Source organism: Moschus berezovskii, chromosome 18, assembly GCF_049115385.1.
Source record: "Moschus berezovskii isolate FMDL1 chromosome 18, NW_MosBer_1.0, whole genome shotgun sequence".
NCBI classification, from domain to species: domain Eukaryota; kingdom Metazoa; phylum Chordata; class Mammalia; order Artiodactyla; family Moschidae; genus Moschus; species Moschus berezovskii.
The window spans coordinates 43,340,345-43,357,501 of record NC_142477.1 but is presented as its reverse complement, the minus strand read 5'-3'; the positions used below and the strand labels follow the sequence as shown (position 1 = coordinate 43,357,501).

At 35.8% G+C, this 17,157-nt stretch overlaps 1 protein-coding gene across 2 annotated transcripts in view; it reads left to right on the top strand.

Annotated features, from left to right (window-relative positions):
* PRKAA1 (protein kinase AMP-activated catalytic subunit alpha 1) overlaps positions 1-17,004 on the top strand; it is a 29,454-nt gene extending 12,450 nt beyond the window's left edge. For both annotated transcript variants that reach the window (XM_055422123.2, XM_088827664.1), the window contains 7 exons: positions 1,419-1,512; positions 4,921-5,065; positions 7,228-7,315; positions 9,296-9,520; positions 11,775-12,261; positions 12,372-12,498; positions 14,032-17,004. In XM_055422123.2, coding sequence (XP_055278098.1) covers positions 1,419-1,512; positions 4,921-5,065; positions 7,228-7,315; positions 9,296-9,520; positions 11,775-12,261; positions 12,372-12,498; positions 14,032-14,276 — 1,411 coding nt within the window. In that variant the 3' untranslated portion in view covers positions 14,277-17,004. The remainder of the gene's footprint in view (positions 1-1,418; positions 1,513-4,920; positions 5,066-7,227; positions 7,316-9,295; positions 9,521-11,774; positions 12,262-12,371; positions 12,499-14,031) is intronic.
* Positions 17,005-17,157: the final 153 nt, after the last annotated feature.

Below are 17,157 nucleotides of genomic sequence, written 5' to 3'. Positions count from 1 at the left end.
AAAGTGTCCCCCACTCCCGTACACTGGTTCTATCTGATAAAACAAATAATAAATAGAATTTTAGAAATCCAAATTTCAAAAGGCAGTAGTATTACTGTTGTTTTACAGTTGCCAGTTGTAGGGTCTGCAGATAAATTATTTACTGCTTGGCTTTATTATTCAGACTATAAATTAAAACCGTGTAGGAAATGGCAACCCACTCCAGTGTTCTTGCCTGGAGAATCCCAGGGACGGGGGAGCCTGGTGGGCTTCGGTCCATGGGGTCACACAGAGTCGGACACGACTGAAGTGACTTAGCAGCAGCAGCAGCAGCAGGCTTTTGTATTGAACTGGCTGACTCAAAATTTGTTTCACTCTCACCCCTTCTAATCTGTTGAAGTGCCATGGTTTTAAATACCATCTTTGTGCCGACAGCCCTTAAGTATACATCTTCTGCTTTGAAACCCATTCCCTGGATTTCAGACTCCTGTGCCCGCTACCTGTTTTACATCTCCATTTGGGTGCCCATGAGGCACGTGAAACTTGGTATGGGTAAACCTGAACTCCTTATTACCCTCCCACACCTGGTCTTCCACTGTTTTTACCATCTCAGTTGATAATCTGGTTCCTCAGGGTAGAAACTTAGGAACTATCCTTAACTTTACTATTTCTCTCACTTCCCAACCTCCATTCTGTCTCTTCCTGCAAAAGGATATCTAGGATCTGGTTCCAGTTCCTTCATTGTCATCAACCCGGTGACAGGGGTGGACCCCCTTCATTTCTATCATGAACTGCTGCAATAGCCACCTGCTTCTACCCTACTGCCCAGTCAGATCTTCACATTGCTGCCATCAATCAAAGTTATTACCCTTTTAATCGGCCCGGCCACATGACTGCTTTGCTTCAAACCTTCATTAGCTGTCTCTCTGCCAGAGAATAAAAGCCACAGCCTCATCATGGCTTTGTAAGGCTCAGTGTCCTCTGGTACCAGTTGCCTCTGTGACCCCACATCCTGTTTTCTCTCTCCCAGCTTACTCAGCTCTAGCCTTCCTACATTGCTCAGACTTGCCAGGCAGGCTTCCCGCTGCGGACCTTTGCACTTGCTCTTTCCTCTGCCTGGTTCGCCTTCTTGGTAATGGCATAGTTTGTTCCCTGATTTGCATTAGGCTCTGTTACATGTTACTTTATCAGAGAGGCCTTAGTTTGCTTTATTTCTCTTCATAGCATGTTCCACCACCTGAGATACTGCTTTTTTATTTAGTGTCTGTTTCTTGGCTCCTGGAAAATAAACTCCGTGAGAGTAGAGGATCTGTTTTGTTCACTGCAGTTTTCTCAGCTTCTAGCACAGTGCCTGGTGTATTATAGGTGCTTAGTAGATATTTATTGAATGAATGAATATACATGTTTTAATACTGGTAGATAATGTTTTCTCTCACCAGGTACCAGGTCATCAGTACACCATCTGATATTTTCATGGTGATGGAATATGTCTCAGGAGGAGAGCTATTTGATTATATCTGTAAAAATGGAAGGGTAAGCAGTTCTGATTTAATCCTGTGTATATTTTGTAACTCCCCTTATCCCCTACGAGCATCAGAATATTAGAAAGCAGTTCTGTTAGGAGGTCTATTTAGTAACCAGTCCCCTTAGTCACATATTTGCCTAGACTCATAGACTTGTTTGAGCTAGGAAGGATCTTAAAGATTATATCCTTAGCCTGCTTACACAGATATGGAAACTGAGACTCACGGATTTTTTTTTTTTTTTGCTCAAGGTCACTTGATTTATCAGTGATAGGATTAGAGTGAGACCCTAGAACTCATGATCTTCAGACTTAGCTTCTGGGGCATACAAATACTTGTAATATATATCTTAAAGTATGTATTTAATCCTTAGAAAACATATTATTTAATATTTAGAAATCTGGGCCTTGCTAGTCAACCCTAGTCACATTTAAATTGCATTCATTTTTTGGTTTCAGAAATCTGATGTACCTGGAGTAGTAAGAACAGGCTCCATGAAGGAGGTAGGAATTAGACTTAAAGAATTTAGAGTTGGAAGGAACTTTAGAAGACATTTTGAACAGTATCTTAAGTTATAGATACAAAAACAGAACATTGCCCCTGCCGTACTTTTTCTCATACCCAGAGTATATGGTATGCAAAAACCTCTTCTGGAGGAGCCTCGTCAAGCACTGAGAAGCCAGTTGTTTTCCCTCTCAATCTAAAGTTCTTTATATCATTCATTCATTTGTTCTGCATAGCATATCTGTTCACTTTCATCAAAATCAAAATCATTAACCAAGTTAATTTTGATTTTACCATTTCTTAACATGATTCATTTCAATTTCAGGTATTCCACTTGTCTTTTCACCCCCTGCTTCCTCCACCGACCCCCTGTCCCCATCCCTGGCAACAATGTTCTGCCTAAAAAAATGGGAAAAGACACAAGTTGAATTGGTGTCTTGCTTCTTATTTTTTCCATTTTTCATGTCCTGATCATTTTGCTTTACATTATGGGAATTGTGCTCAATTTTACCCATTGCATATGAAAATTCCAGCTGTCATTTTTTATTTTTTGTTTTCTGAAGTCGTCTTTCTTTAAATAGCCTATTTTTTTTGTTCCACTGAGATAATAAACATCTGTTTGAGAATGCCAATTTCTTTAAATTTTTTTTTTCTTTTCTTTCCTTCATTGCTTCTGTACCTTCTGTGCTCCCTGCTTTTTTCTGTTCATTTTATTGGTCTTTTTCTTTTGTGCATGACCCTTGCTTTGATATCTGGTGATTGTGGGTTGTCCACTCATATTTGAGAGTCAAATTCTAAATGCCAAGGTCAGGAGGGTGGAATTTGTTAATTGATGGGCCTTCCCATTGGTTGAATGGGTAGGGACCTGTCTGTTTTACTAGGAAACACCAAATGTCAATAATAAAGAATATTTTTTCCTTGCTGAGATAGTTGCTCCAGAAGAAACCTTCCAGTTTCCTTGAGGGTGTGAGCTTAGCTGCCGGTGCTCTGCAAGCTAAATGGGGAAAGGTCCACAAGGCTCACTGATTACTATGCTGACTTTCATTTAAGCCCCGTGTTCTCCCCGTGGTGCTTCATTCCTGCTCTAGTGTCCTAAGGAACAGGGCTGGTTTAGCCTTACTAAAGAGTAAATCATGGCTCTTATTCCCCAGTAAGGGTGGTGAGCTTAAAACTTCTTTCTTCAATCAGCTGTCCTGTTTCAGTCCATTTCTTACTTCTACCATCAGAAATTCCCAACACTTCCAATATCTAAGCCCTTCAAGAAGTCTGTGTGCAGATGAGAGTTTATCATTGAGTTCCATGCCTAAAGGCTTAGGTTCCAGCTTTCTGTGGTTAGCCAAGTCTTTATCGCTGTTCATGTACGCTCTCCTCAACTACTGCTGTCTCTTCTCTTGCTCTTTTGTCTTTATATACTGTCATCTTAGTGATGTTCCATCTTCCATGTTTAAATGGAAATATGCTTTGACTTTTCTAGTCTTTTCTTTATAGACTTCCCCTCCTTGATCCTTTGTACTATATTTATTATTAATATAGTATTGAGTATAATTCTCATTTTTGTAGCCTATTTTACCTCTTGTATTTTGTTTACTCAGTTAATTTTCTTCTCTTTCACATTTCGAACACATTGTTCTTTTCATTTAGTATATTTATATATGAAGCTGTATTAGAAAATGAACCTATATTTCTTCTCAAGTAAATTAGATTGCTGATCATTATTACCTGCTCTTGAGGAAGGGTATCTCTTATCTCTTTGATAGTTTTGGTTTTGCTTTCAGAAGAATTTACTGGTTCATCTTCCAGATTATCTATTACCATTTAAGGTGTAGGAACCTGGTTTTAGAATGCTCATTTGTGTCCTGTGTTAAAGAATTGCATGTTAGAGTTCTTTGCCTAGAGGATTAATAGCTTACTTATTAAATATGACTTCTTGGGAGCAGGCATATCCAAGTAATGGTTTTCACTTATGGAAAAAAATCATAAAATAAGAAAATATAGATAAATGGAAAGAGAAGTTTTTAAAAAATATTTTTAAAAATGTAGTACAGCATAAGATGTAATTATTTTAGTAAGTGGAGTAAAGAAAGGCTCAGCTGGTAAACAATCTGCCTGCAAAGCAGGAGACCTGGGTTTGATCCCTGGGTTGGGAGGATGTCCTAGAGAAGGGAACAGCTACCCACTCCACTATTCTGGCCTGGAGAATTCCATGGACTATATATAGTCCATGGGGTCGCAAAGAGTCAGACACTGAGCAGACTTCACTTTCACTATATATTATAAAACGAATTAGGGTTTTTCTTTTTTTTAAATTAAAACACCTTTTATTTCAGAAGATAGGATAGCATGGTTGCTTGCTAATTCATTAATGATGATTAAATGTTGCTTTCTCATATGGTTCAAACCAGTATTCTCCACCCCAACATAATTCTCTGTGCTCTTGTCTTGCTTTGTTTTTCTTCAGAACACTCTTATTCTTTTTATATATGTGTCTATTGTCTTTAACTAGATTAGGGCCTCTTTTTAATCATTGCTATATCACGAGTGTCTAAAACAGTGCATGGCACATTGAAGATATTCAATAAATATTTGTTGAAGGAATCAAAGAGTATTTGTAATTTATAGGAGAAAACATGCCTAGTGTAGAGTAAAAATTGAAATTATTCAAAATAGCACATGATATTTAGATGAGAACAGGCTATTAGAGTATAGTCATGAGAGTGATAATATTAGAACATTGAGTCAGAGTTCTAAGATCCTCCTAGCATTTCCGTTTTGCGCTGCCTATACCACCTCCCCTATGAGTGAGGTTCATTTGGAAGGTTCTTGCATTTTCACAGTTTTACAGGCTAGAGAATTATAGATAGACTACTTTCTTTTGAAAGATACACCTTTAAGTTGCCTCTCTACTTTTTCTTAGCTGGATGAAAAAGAAAGTCGACGACTGTTCCAACAGATCCTTTCTGGTGTGGATTACTGTCACAGGCATATGGTGGTCCACAGAGATTTGAAACCTGAAAACGTCCTGCTTGATGCACACATGAATGCAAAGATAGCTGATTTTGGTAAGGAGATTTTTATAGTTTCATATATTCACTATGTTTAACAAACATCAGTAGGTTTCTTCAGGTAACTTGCATATAATCAACTGAATATTCCAAAGTAGTATATCCTCATTATTAGTCTAGGAGCATACGAAAAGAAGTGAAAATAAGGAATTCTCTTTTCATAGCTTTATGTCTTTAAAAATGACTTTTATTACATTAGGCAGACAATTTGAATTGGCAGCATTAGGGACATCATCTGAAAAGAGACCATTATTTGTGAAGGAGAAGTTAGCAGCTTATTTCCATGTGTTCTTTTGATCAACTATGGAGCAAGAGGAAAGAGACTGGGGTGAAGTTACTTGGACTTTGAAAGCCAGAAGGCAAACCATATGAACAAAATTATTTTTAAAAAATGAAAGTAAATTATTTTAAATGATAGAAAAGCATAATTTCAGCTTGAGGAAAATGTAATGAATTTGTTTTCCATATAAATTGCCATTGACATTATTAAACCTAAGATAAAAATGAATCTCTGCAACTCTTTCTTGCTTAGTTTCAGTTCAGATCAGAGGAGATGCTTATAAAGTTTTGTATATATGATCTATTTTAGAGATTGACTAAATAGTTCCCAACAGCTCTGAGCTACTGAGATTTTTTTATAACTGACTAAATTATTTGACTTGCTTATTCTTTAGTTTTCATTATTTTTATTCATTGTATTTTTGAGGAAGCAGAGTTCTTTTTTGGCTGCACCTGTGATTTCCAAAATCACTGCAGATGGTGATTGCAGCCATGAAATTAAAAGACACTTACTCCTTGGAAGGAAAGTTATGACCAACCTAGACAGCATATTAAAAAGCAGAGACATTACTTTGTCAACAAAGGTCCGTCTAGTCAAGGCTATGGTTTTTCCAGTAGTCATGTATGGATGTGAGAGTTGGACTGTAAAGAAATCTGAGCGCCGAAGAATTGATGCTTTTGAACTGTGGTGTTGGAGAAGACTCTTGAGAGTCCCTTGGACTGCAAGGAGATCCAACTAGTCCATTCTAAGGGAGATCGATCCTGGGTGTTCATTGGAAGGACTGATGTTGAAACTGAAACTCCAATCCTTTGGCCACCTGATTCGAAGAGCTGACTCATTTGAAAAGACCCTGATGCTGGGAAAGATTGAAGGCAGGAGGAGAAGGGGATGACAGAGGATAAGATGGTTAGTTGGCATCACCGACTCAATGGACATGAGTTTGGGTAAACTCCGGGAGTTGGTGATGGACAGGGAGGCCTGGTGTGCTGCGGTCCATGGGGTCGCAAATAGTTGGACATGATTGAGCAACTGAACTGAACTGAACTGTGATTTGCAGGATCTTAGTTCCCTGACCAGGAATTGAACCTGAGCCATATCAGTGAAAGTGCTGAGTCCTAACCACTGGACTGCCAGGGAATTTCTGAGTTTATTTTTGTAGTAGAACTATGAAGGAAGTTGGATATTAAAAATTACTATATATTTTTTTGAAGAATCAGATGAGGAGTAATAGAAACTTTGAATTTTAATTCCAGTCTACATTTTTTCCCTAGTAATTTCTTTATTAATAAAACATGCCCATTTTTTTTTTAAGTTTTTTATTTTAGAGTATAGCCAATTGACAGTGTTGTGATAGTTTCAAGTGGATAGCAAAGGTACTCAGCCATACATATACAGATAGCATCCATTCTACCCCAAACTCCCTTCTCATCCAGCTACCACATGGCACTGAGCAGAGTTCCCTGTGCTACTGTAGAATCTGTTGGTTATCCATTTTAAATATAGCAAGAGCATACATGTTGATCTCAAACTCCCTATCTCTACCCCCTGTTCTTCCCCACCTGGCAACCATAAGTTCGTTCTCTAATTCTGTGAATCTTAAACTTGCCCAGTTTATTCTAATAAGCAAATAACTAATAGCTTTATATGTACTCACTGAACTCCTGACCTTGCACTAACTTTAACTGTTGAAACAGATTACAAGTTTTATGGCATAAAGGCAAAATATTTGGAAACAGTAAAGGATGTAGGATTCTGTTGAAAGAAAGAACAAAATGATGATTTATCACTTTAATGCAAACTCAGTTTTATTGTTTAATGGAATTTTGTTTTTATTTTTGTCCTTGGGATATCTTGAGCGGTGAATTTTGTGCATTTTCAGGTCTTTCAAACATGATGTCAGATGGTGAATTTTTAAGAACAAGTTGTGGCTCACCCAACTATGCTGCACCAGAAGTAATTTCAGGAAGGTAGTGTTTGACACCTCCTCCCTGCCCAGTATATTTGTAATCATATTTTTCTCCTAGACTTTGTTAGTCTACAGTATAATACTCAATTCTAGTGAAAGAAATTTAAAGCTTATTCTTTTCTCATCCAAAAGTATTCTAAGAATAAACCATTATAAGTGAATAAGGATTAAGAACTCCATTTATAGAGGAGGGTATTGGTTTGCAAGCTAATATAATAGTTAAATGTTAAATAGTTTCATTTTTCCCCCCTGGTGGAAGAAATTGAAGGCTTAAAAACTAGCAAGTTTAAAAGTGAGACATTAAAAACTTGACTAATGCAGAAATATCTAGTAGTAAGAAATGGTTTACTATTTGCTTTGATGAAGAATTAAAAGTGTAATATGTAGCTTTAATTTTTCAAATTAGCTTTAGCTTTTATGATAAGGTACTTTGGGGAATTGGACTGAAGTATTGATAAAATCTTCAGATTTCTTTAATTTTAATTTATATTCTTTAAATCTTCTAGAGACTGAAATAAGAATTCTAGTCTCTCAGTTTATTTATACTAACTACCAGCATTGAGAACATGAAGATCTTAGTATAAGGCAGCTTTTTGAATAGTTTAGATGACAGTAAAATTTACTTTTTTGAAGAGGAATTGTTCTTCATTATACTACTGAAATAGAAAACAGAGAAGCTAAAGTTTGTTTACTAGTTTTTATAATTAACTTTTAATAACTTTTCATTCAAACCTTATTTCTTTGTTTGAATGTCTTCCATCCTGATTTAGAATGCAGAAATGTTGTAGTATTTTCTATTTTCATAAGCTAGCTAGCCTAGCCTACTCAGAGAAATTATGTTTGTGTTAAGGCATGGATATGAGTAAGGCAAAAATATCTAATTTTAGATTTATCAAGGTTCATCATTATCTTTTTATGTTAGCAGGTAAATGTTAAAATTATTTCATGTGGGCTGTGTAAATTATTTGGGGAAGAAGACAATTCAGGACCTGGATACTGGGGGCATTGTTAATTAACTAAACAAAAAGATATGTAATTGTGCATATATATAATGGGCCGTTACTGAAGTCTGTTTTCCCAGTTTGTATAAGGTCTTTCTGTGTAGTCTAGATGTATGGAAACCTTTACTTTCAAAACGGTATTTATTAGTTAGTTTAATAATTTATTTGACCAATTTAAAGAAACCCTTTCCCTGAAGCCAGACTTTAAATGGGTTATGTAATTAGTCTGCAGCTAGTTATGTCAGTAGGGCTTCTCTAGTGGCTCAGCGGTAAAGAATCCACCTGCTATGCACGAGACCTGAATTTGATCTTTGGGTCAGGAAGATCCCTTGGAGCAGGAAATGGCAACCCAGTCCAGTATTCTTGCCTGGGGAATTCCATGGGCAGAGGAGCCTGACGGGCTACAGTCCAGTGGGTCGCAAAAGAGTTGAACACGACTTAGCGACTAAATTACAACAGTTAAGTCAGCAGGCAACGGTACAGTGCAAATGAGAGTTTTAAAGTCCTCTGCAAATCAGTTAGCTGGGCTTCATTCTGCAGCTTCAGGCCCCTTTTACCTTGGTATAAGGTGTTGGGTAATTGGGGACAGTGAGTTTCTAGTCCATCACTACAGAACATTCCCAGTTGAGGAAAGATCACTTAATCTGTAACCAAAAAACAGTGGTTTTAAATTCAGTAATGATATGTTTGTTCAAAGTTTGACCCTATTAGTTGCATATCATGAGGACAATTGTAAGGTAATAAGGAGAGAATTTTAGCTATAGTCTATAACTTGAAAAAAATTCTTAATTTTTGTTTTCCAAGATAATACTGGTAGAATTAGTGTAGAATCTCTATGTGCAGTACATAGCAGTGACTTATAGAAGCCATATTCATTCTAATAATTCTTTATAAAGTATCTGTATTTAAAATGTATGATTAATTAATTGACTCTTAAGTTACTAATGATTGTTTAACCCAGTTGGTATTTCCTGTTGCAGACTGTATGCTGGTCCAGAGGTAGATATATGGAGCAGTGGGGTTATTCTCTACGCTTTATTATGTGGAACCCTTCCATTTGATGATGATCACGTGCCAACTCTTTTTAAGAAGATATGTGATGGGATCTTTTATACCCCTCAGTATTTAAATCCTTCTGTGATTAGCCTTTTGAAACATATGCTGCAGGTGGACCCCATGAAGAGAGCCACAATCAAAGATATCAGGTGATAAAGCAACCTGATTGTCAGATCTAACAGAATCAGTGATATAAGTCAAATGAAAGAGAAATTTGCAGAACAGTATGTACAATACTTTGGCCACCTCATGTGACGAGTTGACTCACTGGCAAAGACTCTGATGCTGGGAAGGATTGGGGGCGGGAGGAGAAGGGGACGACAGAGAATGAGATGGCTGGATGGCATCACCGACTCGATAGACGTGAGTTTGAGTGAACTCTGGGTGTTGGTGCTGGACAGGGAGGCCTGGCATGCTGTGATTCATGGGGTTGCAAAGAGTCGGACACGACTGAGCAACTGAACTGAACTGAACTGATGTACAATGCAATCCCGTTTTTATATTAAAAATAGTGTATAGACTCAAACTTATTTTATCTTGATATTTAAAAATACTAAACTGGCTACCTTAGGAAGTAAGATTAGGAGGAGGAAAGGCTTTCACTTTTTGCTTATGCTTCTTTATTTGTTTTGAAATTGTAACTGTGAACATTATATTACTTTTTAAATTTAAAAAAAGAGGTAATGAAAAATAAAAAGGACCCTAGTCGGGTATTAGATTTGGTATTGATTCTTTAAGATTTTCTTAAATCTTATGCTTCATGTTTGACTTTTACACATTCTCATACTTTTTCATAGTAAATTTGTATGTTGCTTTCTGAGTTTTCATCTTCCAAGTTACTGTATTTTTTCCTTTTGTTCATCTCAAAAAATGAGAAAAATTTAATTCAATCAATGACATGTTTGTTTTTGTAGTAGTATACATTGAGTTACATATGATATTACTGTTTTGTAAGTAAAAACGTCCACCAGTATTGCCAGTTTCATGTGGTTCAACCTAATAGTTTAAATAAGGCAAAAGTGATGATGACAAATCTCAAATTTGAGCAGGTCATTTCTGATGAAGATAATACTGCAAACTTTGTTTCTTCTACCATTGTTTTTCTTTCCTTTTTTCGTTAATGGAAATTTCTCTTTTGGTCTTCTAATGGCTATATAGAATGTTTCTCTGAGATGGAGGGAGAAGGATGAAAGAAATCAGATGTGTATCTGGGACTAGTAAAGAAGAAAGTATTAGGGCAATGACGAAGAAAGAGCATATGTAGATGTATTTTGATTCCTAAAATAGATAAACAATAAGGACCTACTTTATAAGCACAGGGGACCCTATTCAATACTATGTAATGACCTGTATGGGGAAAGAGTCTAAGAAAGAGTGGATATATGTGTAACTGGCTCACTGTGCTGTACAGCAGAAAGTAACACAACATTGTAAACCAACTAAACTCCAGTAAGTTAAAAAAAAAAAAAAGCTTAATTCCTTTCCATTTACTCCATATTCTGCAGACTAAAAAAGAGAATGAATGGCAGGTCATGACTTTACTACTAGAGGAGAAGGACTGAGCCATCTCTAAAATTTATATTTCAGAATATCTTAGTTAGAGGTGGTTTTTCTTGTGTTTTACATATTTTTTTCCAATTTAAATGAAATATGTGACAATTGGAAAAGACTTAGAAAACACCAAAAACATTAGAGAATTTAAATGATCTTTAATTCCATTATCTAGAAGATAATCTTTGTTCTTTGGGGTGTTTCCTCTCAATATTTTTGGTTTTAGCATATTTTTATTTAATTCAAGTCAAAAAATATCCTTTTATATAGAAAATTAGGAAATCCTCAGTTCCTTCATTAAAATAAGGGGATATTATTATTATCTTATTGGAGTTGTTTGAAAATGAGGTGAGATAACAGATATGAAGAGTTCAGCCTAAAATCTACCACATAGTAAGCATTCGATGAGCGAAAGCTATTTTTGTTGTTATATATTTTTTTCACTTAACATTATATCCCAAGAGGAAGCCACAGGCTAATTTTGTTCTTTTCTGAGATGGAAATAAGATGGTCTTTACCATTAGTATGTCGTTGCCATTTGTTCCAAAATTTTAAAGTGAAAAAGCTTTTTTTTTTTTTTTACTGGAGTATAGTTGATTTACAATGTTGTGTTACTTTCTTCCTGGCTGCTCCAGTAGTGTTTTCTCCCTCCTACTCTCAGAGGAAGGCTGGAGCATTTCTGTGATACAATGAAATGTGAGCCAAAAGAGAAAAATCTGTTTTATAAAAATGATAAAACAGTATGGATATAAATATAAATGAGAGTACTGTATGAGTATAAATTCCCCCAAACAGTTACTTTCGGTCTTGTCTCTCCTCCAAACCCTTCTGACACCTACCATTTTCTCTCAGGGAACATGAATGGTTTAAACAGGACCTTCCAAAATATCTCTTTCCTGAGGATCCATCGTATAGCTCAACCATGATCGATGATGAAGCCTTAAAAGAAGTATGTGAAAAATTTGAGTGCTCAGAGGAGGAGGTTCTCAGCTGCCTTTATAACAGAAATCACCAGGACCCTTTGGCAGTTGCCTACCACCTCATAATAGATAACAGGAGGATAATGAATGAGGCCAAAGATTTTTACTTGGCAACAAGCCCACCAGATTCGTTTCTCGACGATCACCACTTGACTCGGCCCCATCCTGAAAGAGTGCCATTCTTGGTTGCTGAAACTCCCAGGGCACGCCACACCCTCGATGAATTAAATCCACAGAAATCCAAGCACCAAGGTGTAAGGAAAGCAAAATGGCATTTGGGAATTAGAAGTCAAAGTCGGCCAAATGATATCATGGCAGAAGTTTGTAGAGCAATTAAACAACTGGATTATGAATGGAAGGTAAGAAAGAAAGAGCATTCTGAATATCAGCACATTTGACAAACCTGTAGTCTATCATGTTTTATGGAAGAATTCCTTTTCACTTTGTTTTTGTCTATACCATGTGCTAGGTTGTAAACCCGTATTATTTGCGTGTTCGGAGGAAGAATCCTGTGACAAGTACATACTCCAAAATGAGTCTGCAGTTATACCAAGTGGATAGTAGAACATATTTATTGGATTTCCGAAGTATTGATGGTACGTACATCACACAGAACAACGTAGACGACATATTAGACCTTGTTACTTAATTTGGCATTTTAGTAAATCTTTGTCTTTTGAAGCTTCTTGAATTGTACCTCGTAATTCAATAGCAAAAGAACATAAAAGCACCTTTGAATATTTGAGAATCTTGGAAATAGTTTATTGCCCTTTTAAGACTATCTTCTAAAATCCTTAAAGCCTTATACAGCTTTGTCCTAAAGTGATAGTTTGTCACATTTTTGTTTCTTGTAGTTCATTTTGGTAAGATGAAATACTTTATTTAGAATAAATGTTGACTTTGCTGTTAAAGTCAATAGTATTAAACTTAAAAAATATCAGATATTTAATAAAATTCATTTAAATATTAGAGTACAGCGCTTCCCTGGTGGCTCAGAGGTAAAGAATCCACCTGCCAATGCAGGGTTATTTCCCTGGGTCAGGAAGATCCCTTGGAGAAGGAAATGGCAACCCACTCCAGCATTCTTGCCTGGGAAATCCCATGGACAGAGAAGCCTGCTGGGCTACAGTCCATGGGGTTGCAAAGAGTTGGATGTGACTAAGCATGCATACGCACAGCTGTGTATATATAAATGTTCTCTCACAAACAGAATCTTTAACTAAGTAGACGTGTTTATGGCTATTCTTCATTGGCCAAGTCAATTAAGATATGTTGCCACTTTTGTTCACTTATGAGATTTACTCATGGCTTTGGTTTCTTTATAAACTCAAAGATAGTACCTTCATAGTATCAGAAAGACACAGCTTTAAGCTATGATATGTTGGCCAAACCTGTTTGTCTGTTTATGGTATTAACAATGCAGTTTGAGATACAGAATGGGTTTAACTTTTTTTCCATTGTATTTGGATTAAATTTGTAACCTTAGGTATATTAGTACCTGGGTTTACCAACTGAATGACCATTTACTGTTTTTATGTTGTGTTCCTAATTTTAGTTTTTCCTTGGTTTTGTTCATTGGAATTGTTGCTCTTTTATAAGATCTTAAATATGAAGACAAAGTAAGAGCACTGAGATGAGAGTTAGTAGACTTAGTTTCAAGATGTACCTCTTTGTTCACTTGTTACCTTAAGTCACTTGTTAAGCAAGTCACTTAACTGGTATGGGTTTATGTTTTCTTATCAATAAAGCAAGGAGTTAGATGAGATGATTTCCAAGATTCAAATTTTAAGTGCATTTATTATTGTAATATAGAAAGGCTGACTTTTGTTGCTTGTGAATGATGTTTATTAAGCCTCATTATTAGTTCATTGAGCTCTTAATCCTGGATTGCAAGACTGACGAGTAGCCAAATATGTACGCAATCTTAATATGTCATCAGGGGAATACATTACTGTGTGTAAAAGAGGCAAGTGGCATAACACAGATTCATTGCCTCTGTTATAGGGGGTATTCAAAACAAAGATGCTCTTGATAGCTGGTCTCACTTGAAGAAGCAAATTAAATACTGTTAAAATTTGGGGAAGGGTGTCTTGGATTAGAATAAATTGAATTTTTTTTTTTTAACCCAGATGAAATTACTGAAGCCAAATCAGGGACTGCTACTCCACAGAGATCGGGCTCAGTTAGCAACTATCGAGCTTGCCAAAGGAATGATTCAGATGCTGAGGCTCAAGGAAAATCCTCAGAAGCTTCTCTTACCTCATCTGTAACCTCACTTGACTCTTCTCCTGTTGAATTAACTCCAAGACCTGGAAGTCACACAATAGAATTTTTTGAGATGTGCGCGAATCTAATTAAAATTCTTGCACAGTAAACCTAAAACTTTGCTTATTTCTTTGATAGCAATAAGCATGCATAATAAATCATAGCCAAATGCTTCCATGTATGATCAAGTTATACATAATTATAACTGAGGGTTGGCCTTTTGGAATGCAGTTTGCACAGAGGTTGAAACATGATTAATAGTTAAAAGCATAATGTGCAAAAATGAATTAAGACAATTTTGTTCATTGTTCAGTATGCATATAGAATAATATACTATGCGCAATGAATTATAGGTCTCTCAGGCTCACTTGATTTTTGGCTATTTTATATTTAGTGTATACAGGGCTTTGTAGAATATTAATTTACCATAAAGGCCTTCATACGTTCATTACATGTTGATGTGTTATATATTTGCTTCAAAGATTTATTCAATAAATATTTGCCTAGAGACTTCCCTGGCAGTCCAGTGGTTAAGACTCTGAGCTTCCAATGTAAGGGGTGCAGGTTCGATCCCTGGTCGGGGAACTCAGGTCCCTTATGCCGCGTGGTGCGGCCAAAAAAGGAATAAAGAAATAAATATTTGACTAGAACCCCCAGAGACCTTGAGAGGTGATTTTGTTTTCTGGGCTCCTTAATTTAGCAAGTATTTTCAACATTAGGGACAGCCTGGATGATTCTTCCATATCCTCTCCTTAATATTCTATAGTATATGGTAAGTCACTTTAAAGATACCTGACACAGTTAAATTTTTTTCTTTTAGTTTGGTAAGTGCAAAAACATACAGAACTTATATATTCAGATACTCCAGGAACTAATTTTAATTCTATAATTTGCCCCACTATATTCTGTATATAAATTGCTCTTTTTGTCACAAGAGCTGTGTTGCATATACTGTAAATAAATCATTGGTTGGTTTGACATTTGCCAATATCACAGAGTCCTCTCTCCTAATCACGTCAGTCAGTATTAAATGTATGCAGGAATGTCTGGTCATTCAATCATGTACCTTTTAAATTGATTCAGTGCATAGGACATGTCTTACAAACTGTTAACTGCTTAAACAGGACTTTTTCTCCTAAATTTCATTATGGCCATTTTTTAGAAGAAAAATTGAAAGGCTGTAAGGTGATCACATGTGTTATCTACCACTTAGATTCAATACTTGTTAACATTTTGCCATATTTATCTATATATCTGTATGTAGATACAGTTATATATATGTGTGTATATGTATGTGTGTATATATGCTTTTTTCCCCTGAACAATTGACATTGCAGATAGACTCATCACTCCTCAAAACTTAAAAGCATCTCCTAAAATATGACATTCTCCTAAAAAACCATAATACCATTCTCTAATGCCGTCTAATCATGCATATTTAGATTTCCCTCATTGTCATACAAATTTATTTCAAACCAGGCTCCAACTAAAGTTTACACATTGCATTTGGTTGTCTCTTAGCTATTACCTTCTTGTTTTTATAAAATATGAAACAAATCAGTTCTTCTAACTAGTGACATTTGCTTTGGATTTTCATTACTTAAAGTAGCATTATGGGAACTGCCCAAAGTTGCTTAATCCTCCTAAGAACTCAGATTTATAATTTCTTTTTCTTGCTCTTAGTGTAATGCATTACATACTAGGTGTAAGAAAAAATTTAGCCACCTCAGATAAAATTTGTGTCATGTGTATGCTAATAAAAAATACTGTGTCATTCATAATTGCCTTATATTTTAAGAAAGTTTTTTTGGTATTATCTTTCCATTGCAACAGAACTCTTCCCCCCCACCCCCCTTTTAAGACTCTTGGTATTGTAATATTGTTTTTGGCACCTATGTAACCTGATGATAATGCTCTTAGAGGTCATGATAGCTTGTATAGTTGTAGCTCCAGCATCCCTAGAAACATGCACTGAATTCAAGAGAAAAACTTGCTTCCTTCTGTCCAGGGCTTATTCAACTTAGAATCGGGAAAGCTGTATAAAATTATAGGAGCTCCATTTAAATATAAGTTCAAACTGTATTTATAACTTGTATGTGGCCCTCTGTTTTGGAGATATTGATTTCATGTAGGCTCTCTAAGTGCAGCATTATTATGTTCCTAATGTTAAGAACAGAAAGCTGTATTTTTAAAGCTACAGATTTGTATATAGAGCTAAGACGTTGTAATGTCTCTGACCTGTTGTGGGGAGTGGGGAACAAAAAGAGGAACCAATTAAATAGGACCTTCTAAAAATTGTTAATTTTGTAAACGGCTTCTTTTTAAGTTATTGTGATTCCTTTAAGTTACTGAGTTTTATTTTGGATACTTAAATATTGCACTTGTACAAACAGTATGATAAATACACAGACTATTGCAAGTAGGTTCTTTTTAAGCTGGGATATTTGAAATGACAACTTTTGGTTGAGAATGTCAAGGTTTCATCACAGTTTCCACAAAATTACTGTTCTTTGCAAATTCTTACTAATTGAAGATGTAAGGGAGTCAATGCAAATGATTTTTAATCTTTTTTTATTATCTTTTCAGCAATTTATATTTTTTGTGATTTTATGCAACCATCTTTTTACTTTGTCTTGACAACTGAAAGATGTATAAGGCTTTTGCCAGAAATGTACTGTACACAGTTTTAAATAACAGATTTTACTGATATGTAAAATTTTTGCCATTAAAATAAATGATTTCTCACTGAGAGGAACTTTTCTACCAGGTTGGGGGACTGGGGAGCTTAATATATCTAATTTAAGGTAATTTCATTGAAATAAACTCCATTGCTTTTACTTTGATTATATTTTTTCTTTGGATGGCTTTGTAGTTTTTCAGAGTTTTAAATCATTTTATACAGAAAATCCTGACCTCTCACCCTGCCACCCACCCTCACCCCTGCTTTTGGCCTTTGAGTGATACCATTCACACTGAATGATTGGTGGACT